Source organism: Peromyscus leucopus, chromosome X (genome assembly GCF_004664715.2).
Source record: "Peromyscus leucopus breed LL Stock chromosome X, UCI_PerLeu_2.1, whole genome shotgun sequence".
NCBI lineage: Eukaryota > Metazoa > Chordata > Mammalia > Rodentia > Cricetidae > Peromyscus > Peromyscus leucopus.
The window spans coordinates 135,970,405-135,988,220 of NC_051083.1; the positions used below are offsets into that span (position 1 = coordinate 135,970,405).

Genomic DNA, 17,816 nt, shown 5'->3' on the forward strand with positions numbered 1-17,816 from the left:
TATAAGGTATAAACAAGAATATTTCTCTGGCTAAGATCACACAAAAACAGAAATTCTAGCTATATTAGGGCAGGCTGACATGAGAAGACTACAGTAAATTCAAGGGCACTCTAAAATACAGTGAGATCCTATCTTTCCCATGCCCCCCCTCCCACACACACACACAAGAAATTTCTTCCAGCTGAGTGGAATTGGAATGGCATACACTTACCACCCCAGCTACTCAGAAGGCTAAGACAAGAAGGAAGATTATTTGAGTCCAAGCAGTTGAGGTCAGTTTGGGCAACAAAGTTCTTTAAGGGTTATAGCCACTATCATAGATTCTGATCCTTAGACCATGGAAGAGTATGTACTTCTAGCAAAATCCTAGAAACTAAATAATGTGAGCAACCGGTAAATCCACACTGATCCTTGGGATTGTTGCATCTTTTTCCAAGATGTGGCACAGGACCCTACTTGTGACTAGATGGAGCCACAGGAGGGTGCTATAGGCACAGCTAGGCAGCTAGCACACGGCTCATGGAGCAGACACGTGTGGCTGCTTGAGCAATCTGAGCAAGAAGTTAAATCAGCCATTTGTCTTGCCTTATATGCTTGTCAAAGAGAAGGGTAAAGAGCAGTTGTCAATTTAACAGATAGAGGATTAGGACTACATGAGCAAACTCGGTGGTGCACCCAAACTGAAGTTTTCCATCCCAAGTATCACTATGAGATTATATATGAGACCTACTTTTTATCAGAAGCTACCCATTTAGATTAGAAAGAAATTGCAAAAACACTTTCGTATACTTATTATGGTATTGCCTGATGGTCTGCATTTCTTGTGTTAGATCACTTATGTAGAATGCATAAATCCGTGGGTTTCATCCTCAGCACAAGGAAAAAACAAAATTATGTGCCCAAAAGTGAGAATTTTACTATACATTCATGCGCTAACAGTTTGTTCAACAATGCACCACACATGACAGGGCTCTGATTAGATTATAACATAGCTTTTGCCTATAGGAAATACACAGTTGAAACAGAAAAGAAAACTACATTCGAACTGCAAAATTCACAGTGAAGGGTTTAGCAGAAGTTCTTTATAGATCTCAATAATCTACTTAAAAAAACATAGGGCTGAAGGTTATAGATCAGACGCAGACTATGTATGTATCTAGTGTGCAAGAGGCTCTGGGTTCAATCTCCAACATTGGAAAAAAAGTTTGAAACACTGACCACAACCCACAAAAGCTTTCTACTAAGAGGGAGGAATATTCAGTGTGTATAATTTGCTTTATAAGCAAATATATGATGAAACACACAAACGAAGTCACAATGGACATATTTCTCAACAAAGTAACACTTTCTCAAGAAGAGGCTTAAGTGGTGTCACACGCTTTAGTCTCAGCACTTGGGAGGCAGAGACAGGCAGATCTCTGTGAGTTTGAGACCAGCCTGGTCTACAGAGTGAGTTCCAGGACAGGCTCAAAAACTACAGAGAAACCCTGTCTTAAAAAAAAAAAAAGACTTAAGTAGATCCTTGAGAATATACTGTCCTCACAGGAGAGGACAGCTCCACATGTGTTACTGCCCCTGGAGACCTTGTAGTGGGACAAGATACAGAGGTGGAAAGTGGCAATTCTGATCAATTCTGATGATTCTGACCTTACATAGCCCTGGGCTGATTTTGTTTGTGTCTTGGTTTTAACAAAAAGTTCAAAATGTAAACAAAAAACACCTTATTGAATAATTACAATGTTGATGTGCAACCATCCAATGAGTTTATGCTTATACTGTGTTATTAAAAAAAAAATCAAAAGTTAGCTGGGAGGTGGTGGTGTACTCCTTTAATCCCAGCACTCAAGAGGCAAAGGCAGGCAGCTCTCTATGAGTTCAAGGTCAGCTTGGTCTATACAGTGAGTTCAAGGACAGCCAGAACTGTTACACAGAACCTGTAAGGCAAATCTTAAAAGGTCTTATTAATAAAAAAAAACCTGGAGCCAGACAGATATTCAGGTGAAAGCTGAAAGATCAGAGGAATAGAACAAGCCAAGCCACAAGTTCTTACCACTAGGAAATCCTCAGCCCAAGAGAGCTACTTCCTGTATACTCACTCCTATGTACCTTTCTGTGCCCTGCCATCTTACTTCCTCTCTCCACCCAGTTACATCACTTCCTCTTTCCGCCCAGCTCTATCACTTCCTGTCTGTCTGTACTGACCTCCAGACCTCTATGGTTAACTAGTGATGGGATTAAAGGTGTGTGACACCATGCCTGGCTCTATTCCCAGTGTAGGCTTGAACTCGGAGAGCCAGACAGATTTCTGCCTCCTGAGTGATAGGTTAAAGGTATGTGCCACCGCATCTGACTTATATATCTAATTTGGTGACTGGCTCTGGTCTCTGATCCCCAGATAAATTTTACTGGAGTGTACAAATACCACATTTCCCTTTTTTTTGTCTAAAATAAAGTTTATAGCTAATATAAGAAAAACTATATATACAATAAGTACAATAACTATATACAATATATATAGTCAAGAATTATATTAACAATGTCCAGCCCATTAACATTTGACAGATTCATACAAAAAACTCTATTATTCATCCTATTTTGCTGAGTCCAAAATGTTGTACCTAATTCACATTCTACCCTAGCTTGTATTACCAACTGAAAAATATCTTCTGATGTCTTTCAAACTTACACATTTTACACTTCTGTAGTGAGTTTCTTTTCTGAATTTGTTAACAGGGAAAACTATAACTATCTAGTCTTCAACTCCCTCAGAGACCCAAGAAGGAAATAATATTACCTAGTAAAAGAGGAAGTACAAACAAGCAACTTCCAAGAAATGTGAGGAATGACAGAAACAGCTGGCTGCCTGGACAGTCACCTGAGGTTTCTCTGCAACATTGGTGCATTAACCTTCCACCTACAGGCCTGGCATATCTGACAGACTCCTCTGTGAAGCAGGATTTTCTAAAGAGCCTTCCTACCTTGTCTTGGCAAGGATCGGCAGTCCTTTGTTTTGTGTCCTGCTTGTCCAGTATACTGTCAGCAGTTGATGCCAGGGCATTTTCTTGCCCAGGGGCTAACTTTTGCCACAGAGAAAGTAAACTCCGTATGGAGTTTCTTCAATGTCCATCATCTTCTCTGAAGTAAATTGGTGCTGCCAGGAGCAGACATGTCTCATTGTCATTAAAAAGAAAAAAGAAAAAAAACTATGTTCTTAAAACATCTTAAATGCCATATTCTGTAGATTTCTGAAGTGTTTGAAGATGACCTGTCTATCTAAAATATATCTGTTTGACCTTGAAAACATACCTAATCTGACTACAAGTTCAATTGTAATAACTACTAACTTTCATTTCTTTATATCCTAATTAGTTGGTAATAACTTTCAAGGACTAGCAATTTGCATTACATTGTTAAATGAGCTGTATAAGGTAGAATACCTTGAACAAGATTAGAAATATATGCGCAGTATTTTCTAGCAAAATCAATCTCAAATTTGTATCAATATACATAATTTGTATACAATATACAAAAATCCAATCCAATGTAAAGTATTTAAAACTAGTAGTTGCTTTCTAAAAGTAGATTCAATAATCTACTTTTATCTTAACATATCCAATCCAATGTAAAATATTTAAAACTTAGTAGATGCCTTTTAAAAGTAGATTCAATAATCTATTTTTTTATCTTAATAAAACTCTGTCTCAAAAAAACAAAAAAAAAATCAAAAGTTAAATTTAAAACAAAAGCAGCCTACATGTGCAGTATTTATAAAGTTTATAGTATGGTAGTCCTTCACATTAACTTCTCAGCCCTCGCCCCCCCAATACCTCACCCAGAGCAATGGCCTGTACTACAAGCTATATTCATGCCCCATAAAGATACACTGTTTTTTAATTTTGTGTACCTTTCCCTTTCATTATTTAAAGTTTATTTTATTTATATGAGTGTTTTGCTTGCTTATATGTATGTGCACCATGTGCATGACTGGTACCCACAGAGGTCAAAAGAGGGCATCAGGCTGGAGAGATGGCTCAGTGGTTGGCCCAGGGTTAAGAGTACTGCCTGTTCTTCTAGAGGCCCAGGGCTCAATTATCAACACCCACATGGTAGTTTACAATTGTCTATAACCAGGTATGCACATAGTACAGAAACACACGTGCAGATAAGACACACATATACATATAAATACATACATATACATAAACAAACAAATGAATAGATGGGCAAGTAAATAAATAAGTAAGAGTCAGGTGTGGTGGTGCATAACTTTAATCCCAGCTTTTAGGATGCAGAGGCAGGCCTGATCCCTGTGAATATGAAGCCAGTCTGATCTATATATGAGTTCCAAGATAGACAGAGCTACACAGTGAGACCCTGTCTTGGTAGAGGCGGATGGGGAGGGTGGGGTTTCAGATTCCCTAGAATTGGTTATAAATGGATGTGAAGCCATCATGTGGGTGGTGGCAATCAAACCTCCTATCCTAGGGCGTCTGTAAAAAAAAAAAAAAAGTGCTCTTAACTGCTGATCACTTTTTGTTTTATTTTACTTTTTTTAGAACAGGGTTTCTCTGTGTAACTGCCATGGTTGTCCTAGAACTTGCTCTGTAAACCAGGCTGGCCTGGAATGCAGAGATCTGTCTGCCTCTGCCTCCTGAGTGCTGGAATTTAAGACCTGTATCACCATCGCCCAGCCCCTGCTGGTTTGTTTTGTTTTGTTTTAAATGCTGAGTACTAAACTAAACTATAGACTCCTTCCCAGCCTATGAGCTTTTGCCACTAATTCAACTAAGCTGCAACAAGGCCTATTCCCCAAGTCTTTGTGTTCCTGTTTACCTCAGTGTTCCTTGTCCTTGATGAACCTTACATACCCATTTATAAATGTCTTCCCATTACAAATTCAAGTCTCACAATCCAGCCAGCCCAATTAGTGAGGCAATCTAGAGAGCTGGGATTCTGAAAGGTCATTCATCTACTTGCTATTTCTGTTAGTGTCTACTTCTTGCCATATCTGCTCACCACAGCCTCATCTGCATGGAATAGGCCAAGGGTGGGCAGAAAGTCTCTTGTGGCCTCTATCTGAATGGCATTGATCTGCATAGTAGCAACTATACCTAAGTACACTGGTTAGGCCATCACCCTGCCCACACTTTAGCATTGGGTCCCTGAGAACTTTCAGTATTGGGATATTTTATTGTTTATTGGAAAATAAAACTTGGGAATAAATATTAAGGAATAAACCTGAGAGTCTACTTCCTTCATCTAAGTGAGCGTAACCCCTTGGCCCCGCCTCTTCCTTTTCTGTGTGCTTCTTTCTCCTCTTAGTCTGCCAGAAAACTCATGGCCCATTCCAGTCAGCTGAATGTGGACTTTACCCTCTAAACAGAAGTCAGCTCCATTGGTGGTGGTCTCAGAGCAATCAGCATGAGCAAATCTCCCCTAACATTTCAACCTGGCAAATACTGAGAATCTTATGTTTGATCTATAGAAAGGAGGGATAAGACTTACAGAACTCTCCATTAATTCAGATCCCCTTTCTCAAAAGCACACCACCTCTCTAGAATATGACTTCAGGTCTAAATAAAATCGTCCCATTCTAGTCATTTCCCCATTCACCCTCTCTACTTGGTAATTGGGAAGCAAGTATGTTTGTTGCCTTTCAACATTTATCCCTCTCTGGAGTTCCTTAAGGATCAGTAGCAATTCCATTTCTAGCTGATCTTATAGTTTCTGAATAAAATTTCATCATGTCTAAGCAAAGTTAATTATTTGGAGAAGCTTGGCATTCTGGTAGAGCCTGATATACGGGAGTGGTTTCAATATGTCCTCCATCTCCTTACTTAACAAAACCATGTAAAGCCTACTTTTCCTGCAGTTCTTCTCATTTCCCCTTGCAGAACAGCAAGTTTTCACTCTCCTTACTCTGTGTATGTGTGTGTGCACATTAGGGACGTCACCTAGGGCCTTGAACACACTAGGCACTCTGCCACTGAGCTACACCCCCAGCCCCATTTTCATGGTATTTTTTTTAAAACTCTATATATCTAGGGTATGTGCAAATTCTCTCAACATTCTCATTTCCTGACTTTCCTAAATTTGAAGATGCTAAGCTTGAAGATGATCAAACATACTACTTCAAGCTAAGCAGGCTCACATATATTTAATAATACCAGCAACTCAGGAGGCTAAAAAGGAATGGTAAATTTGAAAAACAGTCCACACAACTTGATGAGACCCCACTTCAAATCTTAAAGCAAAGGGGTCTGGAGAGATGGCTCAGTGGTTAGGAGTACTTGTTACTCTCACAGAGGACATGAATACAATTCCAAGCACCTATACAGTGTCTCACAACCACCCATAACTCCAATACCAGAGGATCTAACATAACAGGCACATATGTAGTGCACATATATGCACGCAAGCAAAATGTGGTGTTATTGTGTTCCCCAAAATATTGTGCACTCTAATAAATTTATCTGAGGTCAGAGAACAGCCAGCCACTAGATACAGAGGCTAGAAAATGGTGGCACTCACACCTTTAATCCTAGCATTCCCGAGGCAGAGATCTCTATGAGTTCAAGGCCACACTGGAAACAGCCAAGCATGGTGACACACGCCTTTAATCCCAGGAAGTGATGGCAGGAGGCAGAAAGGTATATAAGGTGTGAGGAGCAGGAACTATAGCCTGGTTAAGCTTTTCAGGCTTTAGAGCAGCAGTTCAGCTGAGATTCATTTGGATGAGGACACCGAAGCTTCCAGTCTGAGGAAACAGAATCAGCTGAGGAACTGGCGGGGTGAGGTGGCTGTGGCTTGTTCTGCTTCTCTGATCTTCTAGCATTCACCCCAATACCAGGCCCTGGGTTTGTTTTTATTAATAAGACCCTTTAAGATTCCTGCTACAGCGGCATGGTGCGCACGCTTAATCAGACTCGGAGCAAGCAGGCGGATCTCTTGAGTTCGAGCCAGCCTGTCTACAGAGTGAGTTCAGAAAGCACAAAGCTACACAGAGAAACCCTGTCTCGAAAAACCAAAAAAAAAAAAAAAAAAAAAGATTCCTGCTACAGCAAAACATTTATACACATAAAATAAAAATAAGTCTAATCAGAAAAATTTTAAGTAGAACAAAGGATATAGTTCAATAGTAGAATATGTGCGTAGTATACAAGAGGCCTGGGTTCAAGGCCTGGTACCACAAAAATATTAAACACTCACATGCACATAAACATATATATAGTCTTAAAAATGTATTAAGAGCTGAAAGTGAAGATAGTAGCAGAGCATAATGTGCTTTGCATTTGTAGAGCCCTAGATTGTACAAACATACAGTGATGACTCAGCACACTAAAACACTAAAAAGATACAAAGTAGACACAGAGAGACACAGACACACAAACACAGACACACACACACACACACACACACACACACACACACACACACACACACACACACACACACACCAAACACACACCCTCACTTGCCTCCATATTTCATTCTCCTCAACTTGGATCCAGAAAAATCCAAGATCATGACTGGCTATTTTCTGGAAAGCTAAAATCTGGACAGGTAGAATATTAATGCCTACTAAAGCACAACATATGCCAGGTGATTAAGAGGGTAAAAATCCCTTAAACACTAAATCTTGAGTCTTTGGGCCTGGGTCAGGAGGCAATTATGTGGTTTATCAAACACAAACAAGGACACACAATGAGGAATTAAAGCCACAGGAGAAGGTCAAACTACATAGCTCTATACTGTTGCTTAGCCCACGGCTTCTTCCACAAGTCCCTGACCCCTCCCTACTCACAAGGACAGCAGCAAGGAAAAGCCAGCAATATAGAGATTCCTCTGAGCACGGAAAAGCTTCATGTGGAAGTGCTCCATGGCACCTGGATTGTTCTGGAGGTTCACCTTTTCTGTCACATCATCATATTTCCGGATCTCACGTACAGCATCTTTGGGAGAACAGAGATGGCCATTTGATAAGGAAAACAGGTAGCAAGACTCCTTTCCTTCAAATCCAAGTACTAATTCTAGACACAACCTTTGTGGGAGGTTTTATCAAAAGTTCTCAACCTTGGACCTCCTTTTAACTTTTTACAAACCAAGCCCACCCTACTCCAGTTAGATCATGAGCTTGTATTACACTTCAAGATGCTACTCAGGGTTGAGGCATTGCTGGCAGTGGAGATAGATTCCCTTTCCCATGATACTCCCCACCTCAGTTTTCATTCAAGTTGGACTGCCAGCCACTTAACTGATCAGTCAGGGGTCCTGTTGGTGGAAAGCTCACAAAACCTGTCCAGGCAGCATTGGCAACACTGAGCATTATTACGTTTTACTTAATTAAAAAGAACTTCATGGGCTGACAAAATGGCTCTGTGGGTAAGGGTACTTGCCATTAAGCCTGACCACTTGAGTTCAATCCCCAGGACACACATGGTAAAAGGACAGAACCGACTCTTGCTAGTTGTCCTCTGACCTCCACATATACACTGTGGCATGCATGTGTCCCCTACCACCAATAAACTGTAATTAATTAAAGGCTTTTTTAAAGAGGAATTCATGTCCATCAAAAATTCAAACAGCAAAATTGTAAAAAGAAGAAATCTCTAGTACAATCACCTATAGCAGGATAGCTATATGTGTAAATACACAGCTATCAGTTTTAAAGTCATTTGGTCATATCACCCTATGTTATGTTTATAGCATACATTTGTCACTGAAATTATCTTCAATCTGTGTTTCCTGTCCATCTTCCTCACAGCAGACTACAAACTGAAAAGCCTTCTCCTCTATATCCCCTAGAGCTTAACACAGAGCACATTAGCAAAAACTATACTGCTGAGTGAGTGAACAACCTCTGCTCCCACAAGAGTCACTGTCAGATACACAGTGCTCTGCTTTAGTAATATACGTCCTCAGAATCTTTGGTCTGTAATGCAGACATGGAACCTTAGTGTATCTACTAATCTCCCCGACCACTTGCCTCAAAAAAGAATTTTAGCAGGGTTTGGTGGCATACACCTTTAATCCCAGCACTTGGGAGGCAGAGGCAGGAAGATCTCTGAGTTTGAGGCCAGGCTGGTCTACAGAGCGAGTTCTAGGTCAGCCAAGGGTACATACAATGACACACTGTCTCCCACCACCACCACCAAAACCAGGGGGGACATTTTTTGAAGTCAGCACATAAAAATCTACCTGAAGAGCTGAACATGGTGGTATATACCTATAAACCTGGCATTTGAAAGACTGAGACATGAGGGTCACAAGTCATAGCTAGCCAGGGCTACAGGATGAGACCCTGTTTCAAACGAATGACTAAAAACAAAACAAAACAAAAATCTATCTGAAGGAGGCTCTTAACACACCTCTATGTGAGACAGGCAAGATATCACTGTCTGTTCAGTTTGCAGTTTCTAGTTTGAGACTACTTGGTTTTCAAGCCCATCTTGCATTACAAAATGTGTCTGCCCTCCTAGTATCTTTGCATTAAATCTGTGCCATGAAGCAAGCACTCTCAAGTGCTGACAGGAGGATCATAAACTGGCATAACACACCTGATAGAAAATAAAAAACATTCATACCCTCAGGTTCAGCAATTCTACCTCTATGAATTTATCCCACAGAATCTTTTGTATACAAATGCAAGGATGCCTACAAAGTGGGAATTAAATGGTATCACTTTGGGAGAATATGATATATTCTTTAAAAAGAATGCAATTGCTATTAAAAAGATGTCTAAAGTATAGCATGTAGTGGAAAAAGCACAAAGAAAATGTACATGACTCCAGATTGTAAATATTTCAACACATAAAGTATTCATGATGATTAACTATTTAATATGTGTTACAAGGGATTGTTAAGTGTTTAATTTTTGCATTTAAAAATATTCATTATTTTTATAATTAGAAAACAAGCTAAAAACATTTTTACATTGTTACTTATATTTAGGAATCCCAGGACTACCTTGGCAAACAACAAAGAGGAAACCAGGAATGAGAAAAATTGTATACTATCAACCTAACCAAGGACAGCAGAACATAACCTCTTTACCTCCAAGTCTCTCAAAAAGATCTAAGCTAGGTCCCTCCAATTGAGGAGGGCTCTAACTGGTTATGCCCACTATCTTCATAGTATTGCTATCAATCAGCACCTCTATCTGTAGAAGGTATGTAGACTTTTCTAGGTTACATTTGAAATCAGGTTCTTACACCTGCACAGTAAGTGCTTTTATCCACTGAGCCATCTTCACACCCCCTAGATTATGCTTCATAGCATTAAAGAAGGAAGTCACTAGTCATCAGAGCCATATTTCCTTAGAATCCCCACACAGACATCTGCAGATCCCTGATCTACAAAAACAATCAAGTTTGTGTCAACTAGTATCTTCTACATAGATCTCTGGCCCACTAAGCTGTACTAGGAAATCAAAGATTTTCATGGCTCTAGTTAGGGGACAGAGCAAGACTGATGGAATAATCCCAATTGTGCTTTGCCACTACAATTCTTGGCTCTACCCCAAACTCAAAAGCAAGGACACAAATTTACTTAAAAAAAAAAAAGTGCCAGGTAGTGGTGTATGCCATTAATGCCAACACTCAGGAGGCAGAGGTAGGCAGATCTCCTTGAGTTCAAGGCCAGCCTGGTCTATAGGGGAGTTCCAGGACAGTCAGGGCTATTAAACAGAGAAACCCTGTCTGAGGGGAGAGGGGGGGTTGGGAGACAAGGACCATACAACAACAAAGTAACTTTGCTGTGGGATATTTGTACCCTGTATGAAGATGTATTGCTGTGATTGGTGTAATAAAAAGCTGAAAGGCCAATAGCTAGGAGGAGAGTATAGAAGGGACTTCTGGGCAGAGAGAACACTCTGGAAAGAAGAAAGGAGGAGTAACCAGCCAGACATGAAGGAAGCAGGATGGGCAGTACAGAGATGGAGTAACAAGCCACATAAAAGAATGCAGATTAATATAAATGGGTTAAGTTATAAGAACTAATTAGAAACAAGCCTAAGCTAAGGCTGAGCTTTCATAATTAATAATAAATTAAGTCTCATTATTTGTAGGCTGATGGTCATGATGAAAAAGTACTACTACATTAACTATTATAGCTTGGCATTTCATGAAGTTCAACTCTAAGCAAGACCTACATACACCCTATTGGCTCCTATCCTAGAAGCTACTCAAACCATAAGTGAAAAAAACCTGCCCCATGGAGTCTTGCTAAAAGCATTTCAAAAGGTATGTGAGTAGCTGGCACCCAACAGCTGTGCCTGGAAATCTATAGGCACATTTGACCTTTTCAGAGGAAGTCCTTCCTGAACAAATCCCATCAATCACTGAACATTAAGGGAAAATGCCCAATGTTGCAGGGAGGAGTGGGTGAAGCTGTGTGCAACACTAACCCACACTCTACCCTGCAGTGTTTCTGCTAGGAACTTGAGAAAGGAGTCCTCTATGCCTATGTGGGCATCACATCTCTGAAACAGGACTTGATGTTTCACAGCAGAGTAAAGAAAACAGAGTCCAAGCAAGGGAACAGACTGATGATAGCTCACTACAGCAAAACAACAAACATTCAACAGCCAGACAAGAGCTTTATTCGTTCCCTGTCTCTACAGGGGCTTACTACCACCTCACGGTAAAATGTTCCCCTTCCATCTTTGTTTTTTGAGACAGGGTCTATGTAACCCTCGCTATCCTGGAACTTTCTATGTAGACCAGACTGGCTTCAAACAGAGATCCACCTGCACCTACCTCTTGAGTGCTGGGATTAAAGGCAAGCACCAACTTGCTTGTCTCCCCTTCCATCTTGATACCACCTATCAAGGCCACAGACCTGAGCCTGCCCTCTGACCCATTAATCTTTCAAAATCTTGTAGATAATACATGTTAATGCTGGAGTTTACAATACTATACAGCTGAATGACCTGGAAAGACTTTACTTCTATGCATATGCAAAGAGGTCTCAGTTCTGTCTAAGACATGCTGTCAAACACCTAGTTTTCTACCTACACTATAGGATAAGCCAGAACCCCATTTCCAGCTAGGCTGTTTAATTGGTCTGTCTTGTACTTGGAAGCCCTGTTTCATTCACCAGGCATGTTGGTACATATATGTAACCCCAGCACTCAAGAGACTGAGCCAGGTGTTTAATTCCAGCCTAGACTACAGAGTAAGACCCTATCTCAAATAAAAGAAAAAAAAAAACAACTCATATTTTTTCTTTTATTAAAGATTTTGTGTGTGCTGGGCGGTGGTGGCGCATGCCTTTAATCCCAGCACTCGGGAGGCAGAGCCAGGCAGATCTCTGTGAGTTCGAGGCCAGCCTGGGCTACCAAGTGAGATCCAGGAAAGGCGCAAAGCTACACAAGAGAAACCCTGTCTCGGGGGAAAAAAAAAAAAAAGATTTTATGTGCATTGGTGTTTTGCCTGCATGTATGTCTGTGTGAAAGTATCAGATGCTCTGGAACTAGAGTTAGAAACAGTGTTAAGCTGCCATGTGGGTGCTGGGAATTGAACCTGGGTCCTCTGGAAGAACAGCCATTGTTCTTAACTGCTGCGCCATCTCTCCAACCCTGTCATGTCTCTTAAAATGAGAAAACAAAACAAACAAAAAGCAGCCAGGCACACATCTCTTTAATCTCAGCACTTTGAAGGCATAGGCAGAGGCAGATAGATCTCTGAATTTGGGGCCAGCCTCGTCTACAGAGCAAGTTCCAGGACAGCCCAGGCCACATAGAGAGACCCTGTCTCAAACAACAAAAAATAATAATAATGACAAATAACAAAAGGTAAAAGACAAAATAAATTTAAAAAGATGATGATGTTAGACTTCAAGCGAGAAGACCACACTGCTGCCCTACATGACTAAAAAGCAGCACTATCTGGACCAATGTCACAGGCCAGTTAGTTCTCTCAGCATCAGTTTTAAAATAACTAGAGTACCCTGGAAACACAGATGGTCATAAGAGTATATAAAAGCCACTAAGCCGGGCGGTGGTAGTGCACGCCTTTAATCCCAGCACTCAGGAGGCAGAGCCAGGTGGATCTCTGTGAGTTGGAGACCAGCCTGGGCTACCAAGTGAGATCCAGGAAAGGCGCAAAGCTACACAGAGAAACCCTGTCTCGAAAAACCCAAAAAAAATAAATAAATAAAAGCCACTGAGTATAAGCCCAGACTGCTATAGGAACCTCTTGAAATGAAAGCCTTGCTAATATAGCAACTCCTTCACATGAATGAAAGGGCACTTAATTAGTTTGTCTCTGAGAAGGTAAAACTTGTTTTCTATCCATCCAATGTGACACAGGGCTTTAGATGCCAGGACACAGGATCTGGTCAGGTAGCAACCCCTACTGCAGCTCACTCACCAATGACCAACAGCACAAGGATGATGATGAGAACCACAAAGAAGGTGTTGCCATAGGTCACTACCAACTCGACCAGCCGGGATTTGAAAATCTTCTGCCATCTGTTAAGGAGATGAAGACAGACACTAAAGAAGCTGCACTTTTGTAATCCAAACCCTGAGCAAAATGGAAAGATAGCTTGGTGCTCTTCTCCAATGACCAAGAGGCTAGTACAAAATCAGTCTTAGTTGCTTATATATTTCTCCTATTTATAAAGTTCAAGAGTATTTAGTGAAAACATGTTTGTCAGGACTGGAGAGATAGTTCAGTGGTAAAGAGCACTGGCTGCTCTTCAGAGGACCCAGGTTCAATTCCCAGCACCCATGTGGCAACTCACAACTGTCTATAACTCCAATTCTAGGGGGGTCCAACATACTCACACAGACATACATGCAAGCAAAACACCAATGCACATGAAATATATATAAGTAAGTAAACAAACAAACCAATAAATAAATAAAGGATGTTTGTCCACCTGCAGAAAAACCTAGAAAATTAGTCTTAAAACACTGGCAGTCTCTAATAAAGGAAACTTACTTTTCATTGTACTTTTCTTTGTAGTAGTTGAAGTGCCTGCCACAAACACCATTTAGTCCTTTTGTCTTTCTTTTTATCTTCTTTTTTTCTGACACAGCGTCTCATTATGTAGCCCTGGCTGTCCTGGAACTCACTTGGTAGCCCAGGCTGGCCTTGAACTCAGAGATCCACCTGCCTCTGCCTCCCTGTGCTGGAATTAAAGAAGTGTGCCACTATGCCTGGCTTCCTTTTGTCCTTCTAATATGTAACAATCTTTTTTTTTTTTTTTTGTCTAGACTCTTACCACCCTAGGTTATAAAAAGACTCTCCATTTTCATGAACAAATATTCAAGATATGGCTCTAAAAAGTCTTCAGAAGGCGTTCCATACTGTTAAAAATCAGCAAGCCAGGATGATCATGGTGGTGCACACCTTTGATCCCAGCACTTGGGAGGCAGAGGCAGGTGGATCTCTGTAAGTTCGAGGCCAGACTGGTCTACATTGCAAGTCCCAAGCCTACATACTGAGACCCTGTCATCAAACCACCTTCATCATCAGATGCAAAGTTAAAAATCAACAGTTGGTTTGCTAGAAACATGACATGGCATGGTTCTGAATTTGCACTTAGTGTTTTAAGTTGGTCTTAGTCCCTGCTTTCTTCTCCTTTTTCACTTTTTTCTATGTGTTTGTATCTATATGTGGATACACATGTGTTCTGGTCCATGCACATGAGTGTGGGGGCCTTAGGTGGGTGTCTTCTCTAATCTTCTCCACTTTATTTTTTTTCAAAGGTCTCACTAAACCCAGAGCTTACTGATTCTGCTAGACTGACTAGGATCCTCCTAGTCTTTGCCTCTAAAGCACTATATTACAGGAGTGTGTCACCCTGTCCAGCTTTCACATGGGTGGTAGTGATCAAACTCAGATCCTCATATTTGTACAGTAAGCACTTTACTGACAAGCCATCTCCCTAGCCCTTATCATTTTCAGACAGGGTGGGTCTCACGGCTAGCTTCAAATTTGTTATGTAGCCACAATAGCCTTGAACTGATCCTGCCTTCACCTCCTGAGTGGTGGAACAAAGTTGTCCTAGAAAGCATCCAAGACTACAGTCCCACCAGTGTTTTGGTCTCTGTATTTCCTGTAAATTAGATGCCAATGTGGGTTTTGGCAAGAATATTCCTTAGGTATTATTAACTGTGGTGATTTTATGACATCTTAATTTAAATAAAGATAGTGTGTTAATGTACTATGTATAATTTAAAAATTAGTACCTAATTAACTTTTAGCAAATCCTGTTTGTTAAAAGGGAATATGGCTTCATCCTTCATAGCCTGAGTAATGCTCATGAGCCTGCTAAGCAATGCCATTAAGAGCTAGTTAGGAGGACAAAAGTCAGCAAATCAACAATGTAAGCCAGTGGTGCAAGTATTCTGATTTCCACACAACCATCCCCCACAGCCCTGAGGCCTAAGAGTAGGCAAGAGACTATTATTCACAAAACTGAAGCTAGATCTTCCTTTGCAAAGACCAGATGCACAGGAAAGGAACCGAAGAGGTGACAAAGCAAAACAGTGTGCAGGATTTAAAAAAAAATAAAAAAAAAACCCACTGCTGCCACCCTCGTCTAAGACAGGTTTTACTTGTTTCCATTTAGCCCCAATTTCAGTGCCCACCAACTCTGCACACAGAAACTATAAGGTTCAGGGTTAGATAGGCACCCTCCCCATGTTTGTCTTATTGCTCTACTGGCCATACCTTTTGGGAGAAATGAAGGGAATGCAGAGAAGTAACACAGCAAAGACCTCTGCATAGAGGAAGGTGGCAACGGCAGTCCACTGCAGACTCATCCTGTGGCTTAAAGGTTTCCAACAGAGAGATGGGAGCTTGTTTCCTGGTAGGTCAAAGGGAAAAGAAGGAACCATGTGATCTGGGCAGCCACTGACATCTAGTTCAAGGACCCTAGAGAGGCTGGGGCTGCTACTCTTCATGATAGACTCCAGCACTCTGCTTCAGAGCTTTTGAAGACCTAGCTGAAACAGGTCTTAACCCAATAGGGATACTTGGTCAATGATGTTTGAAAGGGACTGTGAAGTCAGCCCAAGACACCCCAAGACCAAGTTCTCAGCACAAAGGAGATTTATTTGCCCCAGAGGGACAAAGGATGAGGAATAGGAGACAGAGATCTAAGAAGGGAAAAAGAACAAGGGGGAGGGAGAAGGGGTATTTGTCCCTCTGGGACAAACGACTGCCTCTGGATAGAGAGGAGACAAGACATGGCCCATAGGCAAATGGCAGTTTATAAAGGGAAAATGAGAAACCCCGTGTTAGGATGAGTTGGTTAATTTTGAATGGACATGTTAATTAGGGTAGCCAAAAGGGGACTTTTGACTATTTCAATACTTTGATAGCTGGATCTTGGTAGTCAGCCTCAGGAAGAGGTAGTAGCCAAATAAGGGAACAGACCTTGGTGGCTGGCTTTAAGAATGTAATCTAACCGTTTTTAGTAAGGAAGAGGGAATGGGAGAAGGGCAAGGCCTGCCATGCTGGGGCCTGCTAGAGTCCCTCCAATGTTAACCAGTCAAAGAATTTGCCTTGACTGGGATAGTTACTTATGACCCTCAAGCATGTTACCACGACAAGGTACCTTTGTTGATGATTCTTTGGGGGAGGGGGGGTCCAAGGGACTCCCTAGACCTGTTTAACTAAAAAAATGTTTCTCATAAGAACAGTATACAAACAGGAGCACCCCTCGGACTCCCTTCCCAGACCAGAAGCCTCTGCAGGAGCTACATGTCTTTCAGTCGCTGCTACAATGGGCCTGGGACTACAAATGTTCATATGTGCACCTTCTGCAAACGCCACCGCCTCGGCCCCTGAACAAGCAAGGAGGGCCATTCCTCCCTCCAACACCTGGGAGGGACAGATAACCCAGCAGCCTCCCGCTGAAGCTGCTTTTTGGGAACTAAACAGGCCTTCTGACTGCTCCTGCGGATACATGAAGTGTGAAGCATTAAGTACCCTCAAAAGGCCCACAAGAGTGACTCCTAGAGGGCAGGAATCCAGGCCAAAAGCAAATGCAGGTCTCCACAGAACACCTCGAAGCCTTACCTGGAGAAAGTTCCAGAACCAGAAAATATCGCCCGAAGCCAAAGGGACCAACCTCCTACAAGCCTTAGTATGCCACAATGCCACCCAGGTCCATTGTGCCAGGTAGCCTTCGAGGAGCTAGGCCTACCTGGACAGCTCTCTCGGGTAGGACCTCATCACTGGCCCCCGCCCTCGTGCCCTTGGAGCACCACTCCACATGCCACTCCAACATCCCTCTACCGGCCCCTGCCCTAGACTCCCAAGTCGGCCCGAATCCCGACATTTCCCAGAATCCCCAGTCTTTCTGGGAAGCTCAGTTTCCGTCCTCATGAAGGGGCTGGGGGAACCTCTGTGGTCCGGGAGCCAGCCATGCCCGCGGACCCAGCTTACCGAGTTTCAGACAACACGCACGCCCAACCGCAACTACCAAACTCTCACCACCGCTCCAGCCCGCCCCTTAGCCCTCGGCCGGAAACCGGAAACGCGCGTTGGGCACCACCTACAAGCCCTGTGGAGGCCCTCAACGGCTCCGCCCACTGCCGTTTCCCGCCCCGCCCCCAGGCCGCAGGCCATTGCTTAGGTTTTCAGAGGAAGTGGCTGCAGTGCCGCGCCTCTTACACTTCGGACACGCAGGGGTGGAGGACGGAGGACCCTTGGCGGGAAGGCTAGGGCCGCTTCTCTAGCCTGCGCGATCATCCCTTGTCTCTGTGGTCAGAGAGGGGGTGGAACCCAGCCGTAGGGCGAGAACAGGGTGGGGCACCCCTTGCCCGGACTCCACCTTCCGCCCCAACTCCGCCTCCC

The 17,816-nt window shown here is 42.3% G+C and overlaps 1 protein-coding gene across 2 annotated transcripts in view; it reads right to left on the minus strand.

Moving 5' to 3' along the window:
• The window catches only part of Bcap31 (B cell receptor associated protein 31), a 32,359-nt gene extending 14,603 nt beyond the window's left edge, over positions 1–17,756 (minus strand). Inside the window, exons 1-4 of one of the 2 annotated variants that reach the window (XM_028888493.2) lie at positions 17,634–17,756; positions 15,684–15,819; positions 13,371–13,471; positions 7,805–7,952 (exon numbers count right to left, since the gene is read on the minus strand). In XM_028888493.2, the coding sequence (XP_028744326.1) occupies positions 7,805–7,952; positions 13,371–13,471; positions 15,684–15,775 (341 nt within the window). In that variant the 5' untranslated portion in view covers positions 15,776–15,819; positions 17,634–17,756. Of the gene's footprint in view, positions 1–7,804; positions 7,953–13,370; positions 13,472–15,683; positions 15,820–17,405; positions 17,511–17,633 lie in introns of those variants that run through there. The other variant, XM_028888492.2, reaches the window with a different exon arrangement.
• Between the last annotated feature and the right edge of the window lie 60 nt (positions 17,757–17,816).